The following is a 15028-nucleotide window of genomic DNA, read 5'->3' on the forward strand; positions in this document are numbered from 1 at the left end:
CTGCAGTGGAAAAACGCTGCCATTTCTTTCCAGGGCCTGAAGCCTGAGCGGGTGACTCTGGGATGATTCACGAGGCCGGGGTGGGATTTTCCACTTCACGCTGCAAACAACGGGGCCTCTGAGAGGGCCCGGAGCTGAGGGGGAGCAGAGCGGGGGCTCAGGCCTGCCTGGGGGAGGTGGAGGAGGCCTGGGCTCCAGGCGCACGCAAACAGAGCCATGGAAACAGCCAAGCAGACCCCTCAGGGCTTCCCCCAAGGGTCCTGGCCTCTGACAGCCAGATCTAGGGGAACCCCATCCTACGGAACAAGTCCACCCTTGTGTCCAGCTACAAGAACCTCTGCCTGCCAAGCCCTGCAGAAAGAAACCAGCGCTAGCTGGCATGGCCCTTGGCAGTAAGCGAGAGGTTTTACAGGCCTGGGGTTTAGGAGACAAAAGTCCGAACCTAGGTGTGCGGCTTACTACCGTGTGACCCTGAGCAATGTCCTTTTGATCTCTACGCCTCGACTCTGTGTCTGTAACCTGTTGGGGGTAGTTAGGGAGCCTCAAAGGGCTCTCCCATCTCTGATTATCTGAGCTCATGATTATTCCTAAGAATTCCCACAGGGCACCCAGACTTCCCCAGCCTCTGTCCTAGGAAGGACCTGCTGGAACAGAGCTTCTTGGCATCAATACAGCTTTGTATGGCTTTGAGTGAGTTACTTCATCTCCCTGGGCCTCCAGACCTCAGTTTGTCCAGCTGTGAAATGGGAATGTAATACCCATATTCTGAGATGGCATGTGCATGCTGGTTCTTCTCCATGTACTCCCCAGATCCATGCTGTGCCCTGGGAAGCTGACTTCTACAGATTATACCCCTGCCTTCCTTGACCTCTAGCTTCCAGCTGGGTTTGGCCAATGGGAGACCCCAGAAAGAGAGTGCACAGAAGGGAGGACAGGCTATTTCTCTCCCTGTGCTCTCTCTGCTGTGCTATAATTTGGCTGTAGCTGTGTCCTCCCATGGCCCCTGCTTCTGTGGGGAGATGCCTGCTCAAGGTTTTAACTCTCACTAGGTTCTGGGAACACCTTTCCCTGGGACCTTCTGGTCTGGCTTAAAAAAAAAATGGGGCAGTCCTCCCCTAAACCCCCTCCTGTCTAGCTGACATGTGTCATGACACTCTTATCCATTCAGGCTCCCAAGCTGTCCCTGCTCCACCGACTAGCCCCAGGTTAATATTTTCATAGCACAGTTCTCCAAGCAAATGTGAGACTATGTCCAGATCCTCCCAGTTCTCTCAGTGCACTGAAGTCCCCACCTCGACACCCACCATCAGTCCACAATCACAGCCACAATCTACCAGGACCTAGGTTTCATATGTGCTTTACCTCCCGCATCTCACTGAATCCATGTAATGACCCTGGAAAGGTAGGTGGCACCGTATCCCCATTTTATAGAGGCAGAAACTGAGGCTTAGAGAGGTTAAGTGATTTGCCAAAGGTCGCACAGCACCAGGCATCTAGAAGACATTCAGTTAACAATTGTGCAAAGACTGAATGGATGGCTGGATAAGGGAATGGTTCAAACCCAGGTCGTCCCAAATCCAAAGACTACGTGCTTTTGCAGTCCACATGGCCTCCTCATCTGCCTGACAGCAGAGTTCTGGGTAACCTCAAGGAGCCCCGTCTGGGAGTCAGGACGACCTGCATTTCATAAGGATCAAATTCTTTCGTTCATTTCACAGATAGATAGTCACAGAGCACGTGCCATGGGCCAGGCCCTTAGCTGGGTCTTCCCGACGGGACATTTGCAAAAAGTGCAAGCGTGGGCAAATGCCAGTGGCCTGATCGTGAATAAATAAGGCCTTGACTCGCCTCCTCTCAGGCGTGGGGCTTCTGTGCAGCTTCTGTGCAGCGCTGTGAACCGCGGCCTCCCCGCCCCAACTCACCCAGGGCCAAGCTCAGTTTTTCCATGCTCCCCCCTCCTGGGGCTCCCACAGAGCTCCCTCACTCAGCAGCTACAACTCCTGGCAGGCCTGGGCCCAGAACTCTGTCTCAGCCTCTGCCAGTTGCTCTCGTGCCCTGAACCCCGAGGAACAGGTTTGCACATGCAAACACAGCCACTGCACCTCTTTAAAACACTGAAAGGCCCCACAGTCATGTCTAAGGGGAGAGCTGTCCCAACACTCTATTTCAGTAGGAGACTGAGCACTGGGGAGAGGAAAGAATTTCCCCAAAGTCACTCAGCAAAACTAGGTAAGATGGCCCAACTTACTTCATTTCTACTCCAGCTTTTTTTTTGAGACAGAGTCTCACTGTTGCCCAGGCTGGAGTGCAGTGGCATGATCTCGGCTCACCACAACCTTCACTTCCCGAGTTCAAGGGATTCTCCTACCTCAGCCTCCCAAGTAACTAGGATTACAGATGTGTGCCACCATGCCTGGCTAATTTCTATATTTTTGGTAAAGACAGGGTTTCACCATGTTGGTGAACTCCTGGCCTCAAGTGATCCACCTGCCTCGGCCTCCCACAGTGCTGGGATTACAGGTGTAAGCCACCACGCCCAGCCTCTACTACAGCTTTATATGCAAATAAAATTTACGCACATTTTCAGGCCACCCTCCCCACCAGAGGTGGGAGCTATTATCATCTTATGTTCTACAGAAACAGGCTCAGCATGGATCAGTCAGAGCTAAAAGGGGTGGAGCCAGGATTTGAACCCAAGTTTGCACGTCCCCAGATGGGGGACAATTAAGCTCTTCTCCCAGGCAGCTGGAGCTTCTGCTCTGCTGGGCTTAGATCCTGGATGTATATGGGGGTCAAGGGAAGACAGCAGAGGCCAGAAAGAATGAGAGTTCATTTTATCACCATTCAAAGATGCCTCTTCCATTACATTATTCTGGTATCTGGTGAAGAAGTGACCAGGTTGCCATCTGCTACACTGTGGACAAAGATTCTACCTGGTTCCTCCTGGAGTAAGTCTATGTTCCAAGCTGGGGGAGGGTGGGGACAGGGGATAGCATGGGGCCTGAGGCAGGGATGTCACCTGGGCAGGTTGGTGTCTTCCCCTTGTCCTCAGAAGTCAGGGCTGGAAGAGCAGAAAGAGCCTTGGCCCTGGCCAGAAGTCAGGCACCACAAGTTGCATCCCAGCTCCTTCAGGAACATGCTGGGTGCCTTTGGCCGGGTCCTTTATCGCTTTCCAGCCCCTGTTGGATCATCTGCGGGGCAGGGGTGAACGCACACAGACTGCCCTCCTCAACCAGTTTCCATGAGGTCCTAAAGGAGACACCGTGCCTGTGGAAGTAGCTCATAAAGTTGATGGGTTATCTAATCAGAAGATTCTTTAGGCCAGGCACAGTGGCTTAAGCCTGTCATTCTAGTGCTCTCAGAGGCTGAGGCAGGAGGATCGTTTGAGGCCAGGAGTTTAAGACCAGCCTGGACAACATAGTGAGACCCAGACTCTACAAAAAAGTGAAAAAAATAGCTGGATATGGTGGCATGTGCCTGTAGTCCCAGTTACCTGGGAGGCTGAGGCAGGAGGATGGATTGAGCCCGGGAGATTAAGAATGCAGTGACTTGTGATCGCACCACTGCACACCAGCCTGGTTGACAGAGTGAGACCCTGTCTCGAAAGAAGAAAGAAAAAGAAAGAGAAAGAAAGAAAGAAAGAAAGAAAGAAAGAAAGAAAGAAAGAAGGAAAGAAAGAAAGAAAAAGAAAGAAAGAAGAAGGAAGGAAGGAAGGAAGGAAGGAAAGAAAGAAGAAAGAAGGAAGGAAGGAAGAAAGAAAGAAAGAAAGAAAGAAAGAAGAAAGAAAGAAAGAAGAAAGAAAGAAAAGAAAGAGAAAGAGAGATTCTTTAGATTTTGAGTCCTTCCTTTGAGACCAGGGACAGGGACAGTAGTGACTCTTGTCTGAAGCCCCCAGTCCCCCAGATCTGAGTCCCAGAGCCTCAGAGTGGACACTCGGGGCAGTGGGATGGAATGTGCTAGTCTTGGAGTCTAGAGTCTGGAATGTAAACTTCAGCTCTGCCTCCTCCATGTTGCGTGGCCTTGGGCAGGTCCTGGCCCTCTCTGAGCACAATTTTCTCATCTGCCCAATGAGGAGAGTCGAACTAAGTCATCCCCAAGCATCCACTGACTGACCAGGTTCACTTCAGTGCCCCCTCTTTTTCAAAGAGATTTGGCAGGAGGCCTCACTTCCTGCTAACCCAGAGCCCCGAGCCCCAGGAAAAAGTATTTGACTCAGACATACAGAAGACCCAAGATTCTATAGAATCTGCCCTGAGCCAGCTCCTCTCCTCTCTCCACACCACACACATTCTTGGGAGGGAGGGCTGGCCTCCTCCTCACGGCTAGGTTGTGCTGTGTGGCCAGAGTTGAGACCACGGACCTCACCATGTCCTGTCAGGAGGGGACAATTCCCCTTTTGACCTCACCACCATTGAGCCCAGCACACACACAGCGTGGGAAGCTGAGTTGTCAGGGCCCCAAGGCACTTGGTGCCAGAGTTGGCCTGGGTTGGCTGGAGAGGTGAAAAGGGTTCCTCGTTCTTTCCACAAGAAAGAGGTGGCTCCCAACTCTCTACGCTGCCAATTTCAGAACACGGAACTTGAGCAGAACGTTGACATAATTGCAAAGCAATGCATACAGTTTCCATAAGTTCGACAATATGGTTATAATAAAGGCGGACTCTCAGTCCCCTTGGAGACAGACTGGATAAATATTATTCCTAATGATTATTAAAACTCATTAAGTGTGTTTGGAAGGCCTGGGAATTCCCAGCATCTGCCACTGTCTCCGCATTGCAGGGAGCCCTAACCTCAAACACAGAGCCCAGTGGGAGAGCCGGCTTCAGGAAGGAGAGAGAGAGGCCACCACACGGTGGTCGTCTCCAAGGCGGGAGAACATAGCAGAGCCCCAAGGCTTCTGGAAATGCCATCCCATCATTCCCCACCCAGAGGAATTGGCCTCCAGCTGTGGGAAGGTCGTTGCCCCTGGAGACGGTCCCAGGCAAGCCAGAGATATCGACCCTGAGACCATCCTGCAAATCGTGTTCTTTCTTCTCCCTTCCTCTTCCTTTTGGCCCACGCTGATCTTCCGCACCCCAAACTCCTACGGGAGGTTACAAATCAAACCCCTGCAGGCGCTGGGCAGGCAGGTAACATAAACAGGTGAAAGGACTGGTCGGAAGACTCAGTCAGGAGAAGTGGGGACCAGCACAGACAAGAACAGACTTGTTCTAATGGGGTGGCTCAAGCACCATTGCATCTCCCACTTTCCAAGAGAAGCTGGTTGCTGAGTCTTTTTATAAGAAATCTCTCACATTTTTCAAATGTTAGTAACTTATTGGATTTTTAAAAAAGGACACTGCACGTGCCAAACAAAACATATCCAGAGCTCCCCATGTGTGACCTTTGTCTGCAACTCTCAGACAAGCTGATGGCCAGAAGGACCCCTGCTCCACGAGCTGGGAGAGCGGGGCTTTGGAAGCTGCTTACTTACTCACTGCATGATCTGGGGCCAGACAGCTACGGGCTTTCCTTAAGCTGTTCGACCTTTGCAGCTGGGTTAGCAAAGAATGGGCTTGGACCTGGGCCAACCAAAGCCCGGGGGTGCTCTTCACCTGGGGTTAACCACCAGACTTAAGTCTGTCCCAGTGGATCACGAATCTGGAGCAGAGTAGGCAATGATGCATTTAGCAGAGCCAGAGGAGCCAGGGGCTTGGCTGGAGCCGAAGATGTGCCCATAACCAGCTCCCTGCTCTAAGCTGCTCCTTTTCCTTCTTTACCAGGGGCAACCACTTGACCAATGCCCCAGTCCCCCACTGGAGCTCCACGCAGCATGCAGACCCCACTCAGTCTTACCGGCAAACCACAGTCTCCCTTGGGCCCCGGAGGCCCCATCAGCAGAGGGAAAGGCGTAGATCCTGCCAGGTGGAAGAACGAATAGCCACTGCTCGTGGGCCGGGGGCTGGAGGACAGGAATTGCACTGGGGCCAATACCAGGGCTGAGGTGGTCTGCTGACGGGGCTGGGACTGTCTGGGGCTAGGCCTGGTTGTCAGATCGCTCAAGGGGACATCCCTGGCTGCCTTCCCAGGTCTGAGGGGGATGGGCTTCCGGGGGCTGCTCTCAGGTCCGGCTTTCTTTGAGGCTTCCGATCCAGTGGGCTTCTTGTTTCCAGTAGGAGCTGAGCCAGGAGTGGGGATGGCAGGTGCTGTTCTGGGAGCGCTGGTGCCCGAGGTTGGAGGCACCATTGTGGCTGGTGGCCAAGTCGTCCTGGTAGAACCAGGAGTAGGGGAAGGAGATGAGGATAAAGCAGTAAATGGGGGAGGTTTGTGGGTGCTGGTGCGGGCAGAGGCCGGTTTACTGGCATGGTTAGTCATCTTGGCCTCAGTCTGAGCTAGTGTGGGAATGGGTTTTTTAGAGGAGCTGGTGGTAGAAGGTAGGGGCTGGGTGCTGGGCAGTGGGGGCCTGGGCATTCCTTGGTTCCTCTGGATGGGCTTCTCTGCAGGACGGGATACTTTGGCAGGAATTGGACGGGAAGTAGGTGGTACTTGCTTCTGAGTGGGTGGGGCTGACTTTGTAAATGAAGGTGCAGCTGTTTTCTGGGTAGGATGGGGGCTTTTGACGGGGACAATTGAAGTAGAAGGGGCTGAAGGCTTGGTAGGGAGGCTTTTGGGGATTTTGGTGGCTGTGATCTTCTGTGATGGTTGAGCGGCTGCAGGGCGAGGCGTTCTGGTAGAGCCGCCAAGAGAGGCTGGGAGCACGGGATCAAGTGTGTTACTGGCTGACAGCTTGGCAGGTAGCAGTGGGGTTTGGGCTGGGCCTCGCACTGTGATATGCTGGTGAGGGTTTGTGGGGCTAGTCCTTTGGGGCTTGGTGGGAGTGGCGGGTACCACAGTCCCCTTGGGTCCCCTGCCTGCTGGCTGTGACCCCAGGGCTGGTGTGGCAGTGGTCAAGTTCTCCAGGCCTAGCAAGGCGAGGTCAGACTGGAAGGTGAAAGGTCTGCCAGAGTCTTGGGAGAAGAGAGGCCCCAGTGGGGACTGGTACGTGTCAGCCTGTCCACACTGCTTCCTCAGGTGGGTACAGTAATTGTGAGCGACCTGCGTCACAGGGTAGATACTGAACTGGCACAGAGCACCTTCAAACTGGACTGCATGCGGGTTCATCTTCCCAAAGAGGAAGGAGCCCCCGGGGTCGAGTGCAGGGTCCCTGTGGAAAGGCAGCAGGACAGGCACCCGGCGCTGCCCGCAGGCGGTCACCAGAGTGACTGTGCGGCCTTGGAGCTCGAGGGCCAGGTGGTGCCAGCGCCCGTCGTGCATGTCGAGGTCGAAGGCCACCGAACGCCGGGACCCCAGGTGGACGACCGTCTTGCCGGGGAGGAACTGCAGGCCCAGCTGCAGCTTGTGTTTCCGGCTGCGGACAGCGAAGAGGAAGGCATGGTTCACCCGGTGGGAGCAGAGGCTCAGCACCAGCGCCAGCTCTGTGCCCAGGGAGGCAGGAATGACGGAGCCCGTGGGAGCCTGGAGCCGGGCCCGCTGCGTAAAGATGAAGCCAGACTGGAAAGGAATGACTCCCGGGGGTGCAGGGCTCCCGGCCTTCGTCCAGCTGAGGCCCAGCTGCTGGAGGACGTCCACATCTGAGAGGGAAGGAAAAGGGGAGAGGACACAGTCAGGGCCTGCTCCAGCCTGCCCCACCCCCACCGCCTAAGGGGCACAGACAATGTGGACAGTCCACCCACAGCTACCTGGTCCTTTTTCATTTATCTAAAAATAATGCCGCCCCATGGTGGTGGCTGAGAGGGCAGCGTTGGAACCATCTGGCAGGGATTGTGACCCCTTATCTGGCTACATAATCTTGCATACTGGGGTTAAAAAACAGACTCTGGAGCCAAACTTCCTAAGTTCTAATCCTACCTCTAACACTAATCTTGTGACTTTAGTGCCTCAGTTTTCCCATCTATTAAATGGAATAGTAACAGTCCCAAACTCAGAAGGATGTAACAGTTACATGAGTGAATACATTTTTTAAGTGCCTGGTACAAAAGCAGCACTTAACTAATACTAAAAGTAATGATAATCACCAAATGCTCTTGCTGAGAGTGTTAGAGGCTGCGCAACAGTGACATGTTATACTCCCCTTTTTCTCCACCAGGAAAGCCATCTCCTCCAGGAAGCAGTCCCATAAGTGAGGGACTAGGGTGACAAGAATAGACCTGTCACCAGAGCTTGGTAAAGGATGTCCCAGGGGTCTGACAGGTTTCACCATCTCCTCAGGGACCCACCCATTCCCCTTCCCACTCCCAAGGTGTCTCTACCAGGCTACGGGGCTGCTATCTGCTATCAGAAGGGTGATGGCATTTCCGCTGACTCCTCCTCCTCCCCGCAGGGCTCTGGGGGGAGAAGGGGAAGCAATCAAAGCATCCCTGCAACCTCTGTCCTCTGGCAAAGTGTATGGATATCTGACTGTGGTCTGGCCAGGTCACATCCACCCAATAATTATGTCAGCAGGGCTTGCCAGAGCAAAAGCAAAAGGAGGGCTTCCAGAGTGTTTATGGAAAGGCTTCCTGACCTTTCCCCTCCCAGATCATTAGACCCCTTCAGTCAGCTGAGCTGCCAGTGTCTGCAAAGCAGGCTCCTGAGCTCTGACTCAGCAGGGAAGGAAAAGCTGCCTCTGGAATCTGAGTCTGGATCAGGTCCTCAGGGCCCTTCCCCTGAGCTCAGCAAGATAGGCCCTGAGTACTGAATGCTCTCTCCCTATCACCCCCTGCAAAGGTTGTGCTGGGGGTTGAATGCAACACTTGGCGTTTGGTCCTCAGCTGACAACTGGGAGATGGATGGATGGATGGATGGATGGATGGATGGATGGATGGATAAATGGATGGATGAAAGGATGGATGAGTAGATGGATGTATAGATGGATGGATAAATGGATGGATGAAAGGATGGATGAGTAGATGGATGTATAGATGGATGGATGAATAGATGGATGGATGGATGGATAAATGAATGGATGGATGGATGCATGAATAGGTGAAGGGATGGTTGGATGGATAGATGGATAGATGAATAGATGGATAATGGCTGGCTAGTTGGATGGATGGGTGGGTGGATGAGTGAATGGATGGATAGGTAGATGAATGGTGGATGGATGGATGGATGGATGGATGGATGGATAAATGGATAGATGGATGGATGGATGGATGGATGGATGAATAGATGAAGGGATGAATGGATGGATAATGGCTGGCTGGCTGGATGGGTGGATGGATGAATGCATGGATGGATGGATAGGTAGATGAATTGGTGGATGGATGGATGGGTGGATGTATGTATGTATGTATGGATGGATGGATGGATAGTGGCTGACTGGATGGATGGAATGGGTAGGTGGATGAATGGATGGATGGATAGGTAGATGAATTGGTAGATGGATGGATGGATGATGGATGAATTAATAAATGGATGAATGGATGGATGGGTGGATGAAAGGGTAGATGAATGGATGGATGGATAGATAGATAAATGAATGGATAAATGGATAATAGATGAATAGGTAGATAGACATATGGGATGGGTGGATGGATGGATAAATGGATGAATGGATGGATGGATGGATGAATAGATGGATGGATAATGGCTGGCTGGCTGGCTGGATGGGTGGGTGGGTGGATTAACGGATGGATGGATAGGTAGATGAATTGGTAGATAGAGGATGGATGGGTGAATGGATAGATAAATGGATGAATGGATGGATGGGTGGATGAAAGGGTAGATGAATGGATGGATGGATGGATGGATGGATGATGGATAGATAAATGGATGGGTAAATGGATAGGCAGATGAATGGGTGGATGAATGGATAGAAGGACAGTTTCCTAGGGGAAACTGAGAACCTGAGTGCTGGCAGCATGTTATAATGGTTCTATAGCAGACTCTGGAGTCAGAAGGGCAAAATGTAGAGCCTAAGAAGACCAGCAGTGAACCTGGATTTTGAGCCTCAGTTCTCTCCACTGTAAAACAGGGCTGTAAAGAATGCCTACACCATAGGGTTGTTAGGAGGATGAAATGGTCATCTTCCACATCATCTTCACCCAAGCCCCACATTGAGTAACTCTGCTTGAGTCTCTTACTGACACTTGGACCTCAATTCCCTGCCTATAAGACAAGAGAAACAGACCTTGAGATAGCACAGGTGTTGCAATGTCTTAAGAATTCTATAGCTCTGTGTTGCTGGTTCAGGTTGGCTTGAGTTTAAGACCCTTATTCTTCCTTAGGACCCAAGGGGCTTTCATTTCATTTCAAACTCCTCCTTCCCATCCTTTCTCCCATCTGTCTTCCCTCAGGTTCTAAGCTAAAATAAACTACTGATTAAGGATTCTCTTAGTGGTATCTGTTTTAATCACTGAAACTCTCTTATTATCATGAAATACTATTCACTATTATTCACTATAAACTGGGACTTAGAATGGGAGGAGTCATTTGGTTGGACAAGAGGTAAGGGCAGGAAGCCACCTGGTCCTTCCTCTAGTCCCCACTCAACAACCCCTGGAGGGCTCCTCAGGCCTGCTAACATCCCTCTCCACACATGGAATTTAGGGCCAACCTGCATTCACCCAAAGACAGTCACAACTGGCTGGGCCAGGCAGCATGGGTGAGGTTTCCCCTATCCACTGGGTGGGCTTCTAAGCTGACAACCAGCCAGTCTCCAGGTGTCCCCCAAAGACCATCTGCAGCTAAAGGGCAAAGTCTCAAACCCTGACACCTGGCAAAGGCGACCAGCACAGAGCTGCTGTGAGTCTCTGACCACTGTGGGCCCCGCAGGGCATAGGAAAGGGTTGTTCTTGCCCGAATTTTTCAGGTAACTAATTAACACCAATAAGAAAAACTAATACTTGTTGAGCACTTACTATATGCCAAGTATTTTACAGGTATGATCTCACTTGATCCTCTCAACAATCTATGGAGCAGGTACTCTTTATTATCCTCACTTTACATAGGGGGCTCGGAAGAGTCAGAGGGAATCACTTGCAGCTCAAAAAAGGCACAGCCAAGGTTTGAACCCAGGCCACCTGTCTCCAGGGTCTTTGTGCTTAGCCATGATGCTATTCTGCCTGGGGCCTCCCAGGTTTGTTGGAAAGCAGGGTGGAGACACATCCAGCATCCCATCACCGGTGAAGAGATGGGGGACAGGGGAATAAATTCAGCCCAATGCCAAGATAGAAGGAGCCTGCCAGCTGGCCCCCACAATATCCCTTTATTACATAAACCTGGCTCCACACAGCTCCAGCCTCTCCCCAACCCCCCGCCCCAGTGCCTGACTCAGGACTCTGGACAGCTGTTCACCTACTTTGTGGGGGAAACAGCAAGCTTGGAAAATATGACATTTGCAAAAAATGTTGCTGGGCAGCAGAAGTCTCTTCCGGGCACAGCCCTGCCCTCCCAGGGGCCCAATCCCTGCCGAGTGGCCAGGTCAGGCCATAAGGACTCCCGGCGTGCCAGGCTGCCTGCCCCAGCACACGGGCTGGGCGTGAAGGCGGGGGAAGGGCGGCTATTTTCAGAGGCATGCGGCTGCTTGACAAACAGATGTGGGAGAGGTTTCAGTTTCCCTGGGCAGATGTGGAGCCAGTCCATCGCCGCCCCAGCCCCCTAGACAGCCCCTCAGGCATAGGAGGGAAAAGCAGGATCTCACGGGAAGGGGAAGATGCGATCCCAGGCTTGGGCCATGACAGTTAATGCTTAATGCTTTGTTTTTTTAAGCAGTTCTTACAGCACGCATTGGACACACAGGGACAACCGAGGCTTAAAACCGGAGTAACTTACTCAAATTCTGCCCCAGAAACAACACAAGCATCCCCCTTCTGCATTTCTGCAGTCTTTCCTACCCCTTTACAAAAACTTCAAATGTGATTTTGTTTTTTTTGAGACGGAGTCTCGCTCTATTGCCAGGCTGGAGTGCAGTGGCGCAATCTGGCTCATGCAAGCTCCGCCTCTTGGGTTCAAGCGTTTCTCCTGCCTCAGCCTCCCAAGTAGCTGGGACTACAGGCGTGTGTCACCGCGCCCAGCTAATTTTTGTATTTGTAGTAGAGATGGGGTTTCACTGTGTTGGCCAGCATGGTCTCGATCTCCTGACCTTGTGATCCACCCACCTTGGCCTCCCAAAGTGCTGGGATTGCAGGCGTGAACCTGGCCTCAAATGTGATTATTTCAAGCCTAAAGAGAATTTGCCAATTAACATCTCCATTCTGCTGATGGGAAAACTGAGGCACTGAGTTCCAATTACAGGCACCGCTGTCTCCTACCCCTGAGTTCTCAGGCCCTTTCCATTCTCCTTTGTCTCCCCCTGGACAAAGAGAAGACAGAATTACCTTCAGGAGCTCCTTGGGTGGAGGCCAGGTGACAGGCAAACGAGACTAAGATCCAGGAGAAGAGAAACCCCCTAGAGACCAGGAGACACAAGCAGAGGCGGCATCAGCTTCCACCCCCTCACACCCAGATCCGGCTGGGGATGCTGGGAGTGGACACCAGTCCCAGTCTCACCCTAGTTCTGCCCACAGAAGGCAGGAAGGCAGGAGGCCAGGTGCAGGCTCTAGGACCCCATCAGAGCAGCAGCCCACTCTTCCCGGCCTCCAGGCACAGCCTCTCAGTGAGGACCTGCTTACATGCACAAACACAGCCTTGCTTTTCACAGATCGATTAGCCAAGGTCAGTGGGCAGGAAGCAGCGCACAGGAAGCCCTGCCCTGGTCATTGGAACATCTAGGGTCCAGCTCAAAATCTGATGCTGATTCACTGGGCAACCAGAGGCCAGCCCCTCCCCTTCTCTGGGCCTCAGTCTCCCCATCTGTGCTACAGCCTTATGATCTTGAGACCCTTCCCCAGACCCCAGCCAATGGGCTGCAGAGCCAGGGATGAAAGGTCAGTGGGAAGACCAGGCTGGTCTGCTTGGAAGACCAATCCCCACACAGGGCAAGAGAGAGGAGACCCCTTAACCAGAACCAGTGTGGGTGAAGGCAGCTCCTGACTTGGCTTTATCTTAATGGAAAGTGGGAGAAAGAAAACAGAGGGGATATGGGGGAGTTAGACAGAGCCAGCTGCAAACCTGGCCCTGTCACTTATCAGCTGTATGAACCCGAATGAGTTGCTCAGCCTCTCTGAGCCTGTCTTGTCTTCTACAACATGGGCTGATGTTCCCTATCTTGCAGGTCAGGAATGAGGATTCAATAAGCTCATGCAAAATACTCCCCTAGATGGAGTGATACATGATAGAAATGATGAATTGATGGGTGCTGACAAGTTGATGGGTGCAGCACACCAACATGGCACAAGTATACATATGTAACAAACCTGCACGTTATGCACATGTACCCTAGAACTTAAAGTATAATAAAAAAAAAAAAAAAGAAAAAAGAAAAAAAAAATACTCCCCTAGATGGTCCCTGCTGTCCCTACACTCTGGGGCCAGGAAGGGTTAAAGTTCTGCTCTGTGGCTTTTGCCAAGATGGGCAAAAGCAATGATACAATTTCACCTTCCTGTGGGAGCAGCCACCAGTGACACCCGAAGCCACCTGGGGTATCTGATCCCCAGGCAGGCAGAAGGGAGGGCAGCATGTGGCCAGAGACAGCCGGGGCACAGGAAGAGAGCTGTGTCAGGTGGGTGGTGAAGGCTAAGGCTGGGACAGACAGGCCCAGGATGCATTTCCAAGAGGAAAGCTAGGATGGTGTGCTTCTGTGGAATCACGTAATCTAGGAAACCTGTTTGCCAGGGTTGATAACTGGAACCCTAGGTTCTTCCCAGACTCCCTGGGGAACTTAGATGACAGCTTCTGTCATTGTGGGCATGGTGAAGACACTGGTGATTACATATCCACAGACATCCCTCCTTCCTGCTTGCTCACATAGGCATGGACTTACAGGATCCTACGTGAATCTGGATAAATCTAAGCTGATCCTGAGAATTTCACTTGCCATGCCAGTGACTGGTTTAGGCATGCATATAAGACCCAAATGTGGCCAGTGAGAGGTGAGGGATGCCTGTTAGAGACCCTGAGAAAGCAGAGAAGGTTTTCTTCAAGCCTCCGTATGCTGTTGAGTAAGGACATACTGCTCAGAGCTGCTGCAGTCATTTTGGGCACGTCAGGTAACAAGCCCCAAGAGTACGTGAGGATGGCAGAATAGAAAAATAGTGGGTGTCTGAAGACACTGTTGAGATGCTAAATTCACCAACCCTAGTACTGCTCTTCCTTGAGGCCTCTTGATATGGGAATAACCCCCCTTATCGTTTAAACTATTTTGAGTTGGGTCTTCAGTTACTTGCAGCATAACGTAAACCAGCTGAAACAGCACTCAGATGCCAATGATGGTTCCCTGAACGTCTTCTCCAGCTCTGGGCCTTTGCACATGCTACTCCCATCGTGTAGATACTACTCCTTTGCCTGGTCAGTTCCTGCACATCCATTAGATCCCAGCTTGGGTGTCGCCTCCCGCAGCTCACTGCACATGTCTCACTACAGTGGGTCTCACATGTGTGGTCACTGTCTACTCTCCTATTTCCCTGTCTAGACTAAGTCTCTAAAGGGCAAGGACGCCCGTCTTATTCACTCTTTTTTTTTTTTTCATTTTGTTTTTGATACAGAGTCTCACAATGTTGCCCAGGCTAGACTTGAACTCCGGGGCTCAAGCTCTTCTCCCACCTCAGCCTCCCGAGTAGCTGAGATCACAGGCATGTGCCACCATGCTGGGCTTATTCACTCTTACATCTCCAGCCCCTGGCAGGCACATAGGAAGTGTCCAGTATATTTTATAAGATGAATTAATATTACCTGGTATTATGGGACTCTGGACTTTAAAAAGTGTCTTCCCAAAGCCTTAATTCCCCTGCTCTGACTTTTTCCAGAATTGCTCCAAGATAATCCTTGGTCCTTCCTCTTCATCCTCTCCAATCTGCTGCCACTGTTGGGAGAATGCCTTTTTCATGGGGCCAGGCCCCCAGCTCACCATGGGCAACGACTAAAGGTCAAAGTGTCAAGCTGCCCTGGGGTTGCCTGGGGAGAAGGGCAG

The 15028-nt window shown here is 51.9% G+C and overlaps 1 protein-coding gene across 7 annotated transcripts in view; it reads right to left on the minus strand.

The window, feature by feature from the left end:
• Window positions 1-15028, minus strand: part of COL27A1 (collagen type XXVII alpha 1 chain) — a 157941-nt gene that overhangs the window by 138468 nt on the left and 4445 nt on the right. For 6 of the 7 annotated variants that reach the window (XR_004443599.1, XR_004443600.1, XM_033237698.1 and 3 more), the window contains exons 2-3: window positions 12338-12408; window positions 5835-7609 (exon numbers count right to left, since the gene is read on the minus strand). Coding sequence is in view for 5 of the 7 variants with exons in the window: in XM_033237698.1 (XP_033093589.1) it covers window positions 5835-7609; window positions 12338-12408 (1846 nt within the window). In the remaining 2 variants the exon portion in view is untranslated. The remainder of the gene's footprint in view (window positions 1-5834; window positions 7610-12337; window positions 12409-15028) is intronic. The other variant, XM_033237700.1, reaches the window with a different exon arrangement.

The sequence above is a fragment of the Trachypithecus francoisi genome, unplaced genomic scaffold (assembly GCF_009764315.1).
Source record: "Trachypithecus francoisi isolate TF-2019V2 unplaced genomic scaffold, Tfra_2.0 Lachesis_group16, whole genome shotgun sequence".
Taxonomy (NCBI): Eukaryota; Metazoa; Chordata; class Mammalia; order Primates; family Cercopithecidae; genus Trachypithecus; species Trachypithecus francoisi.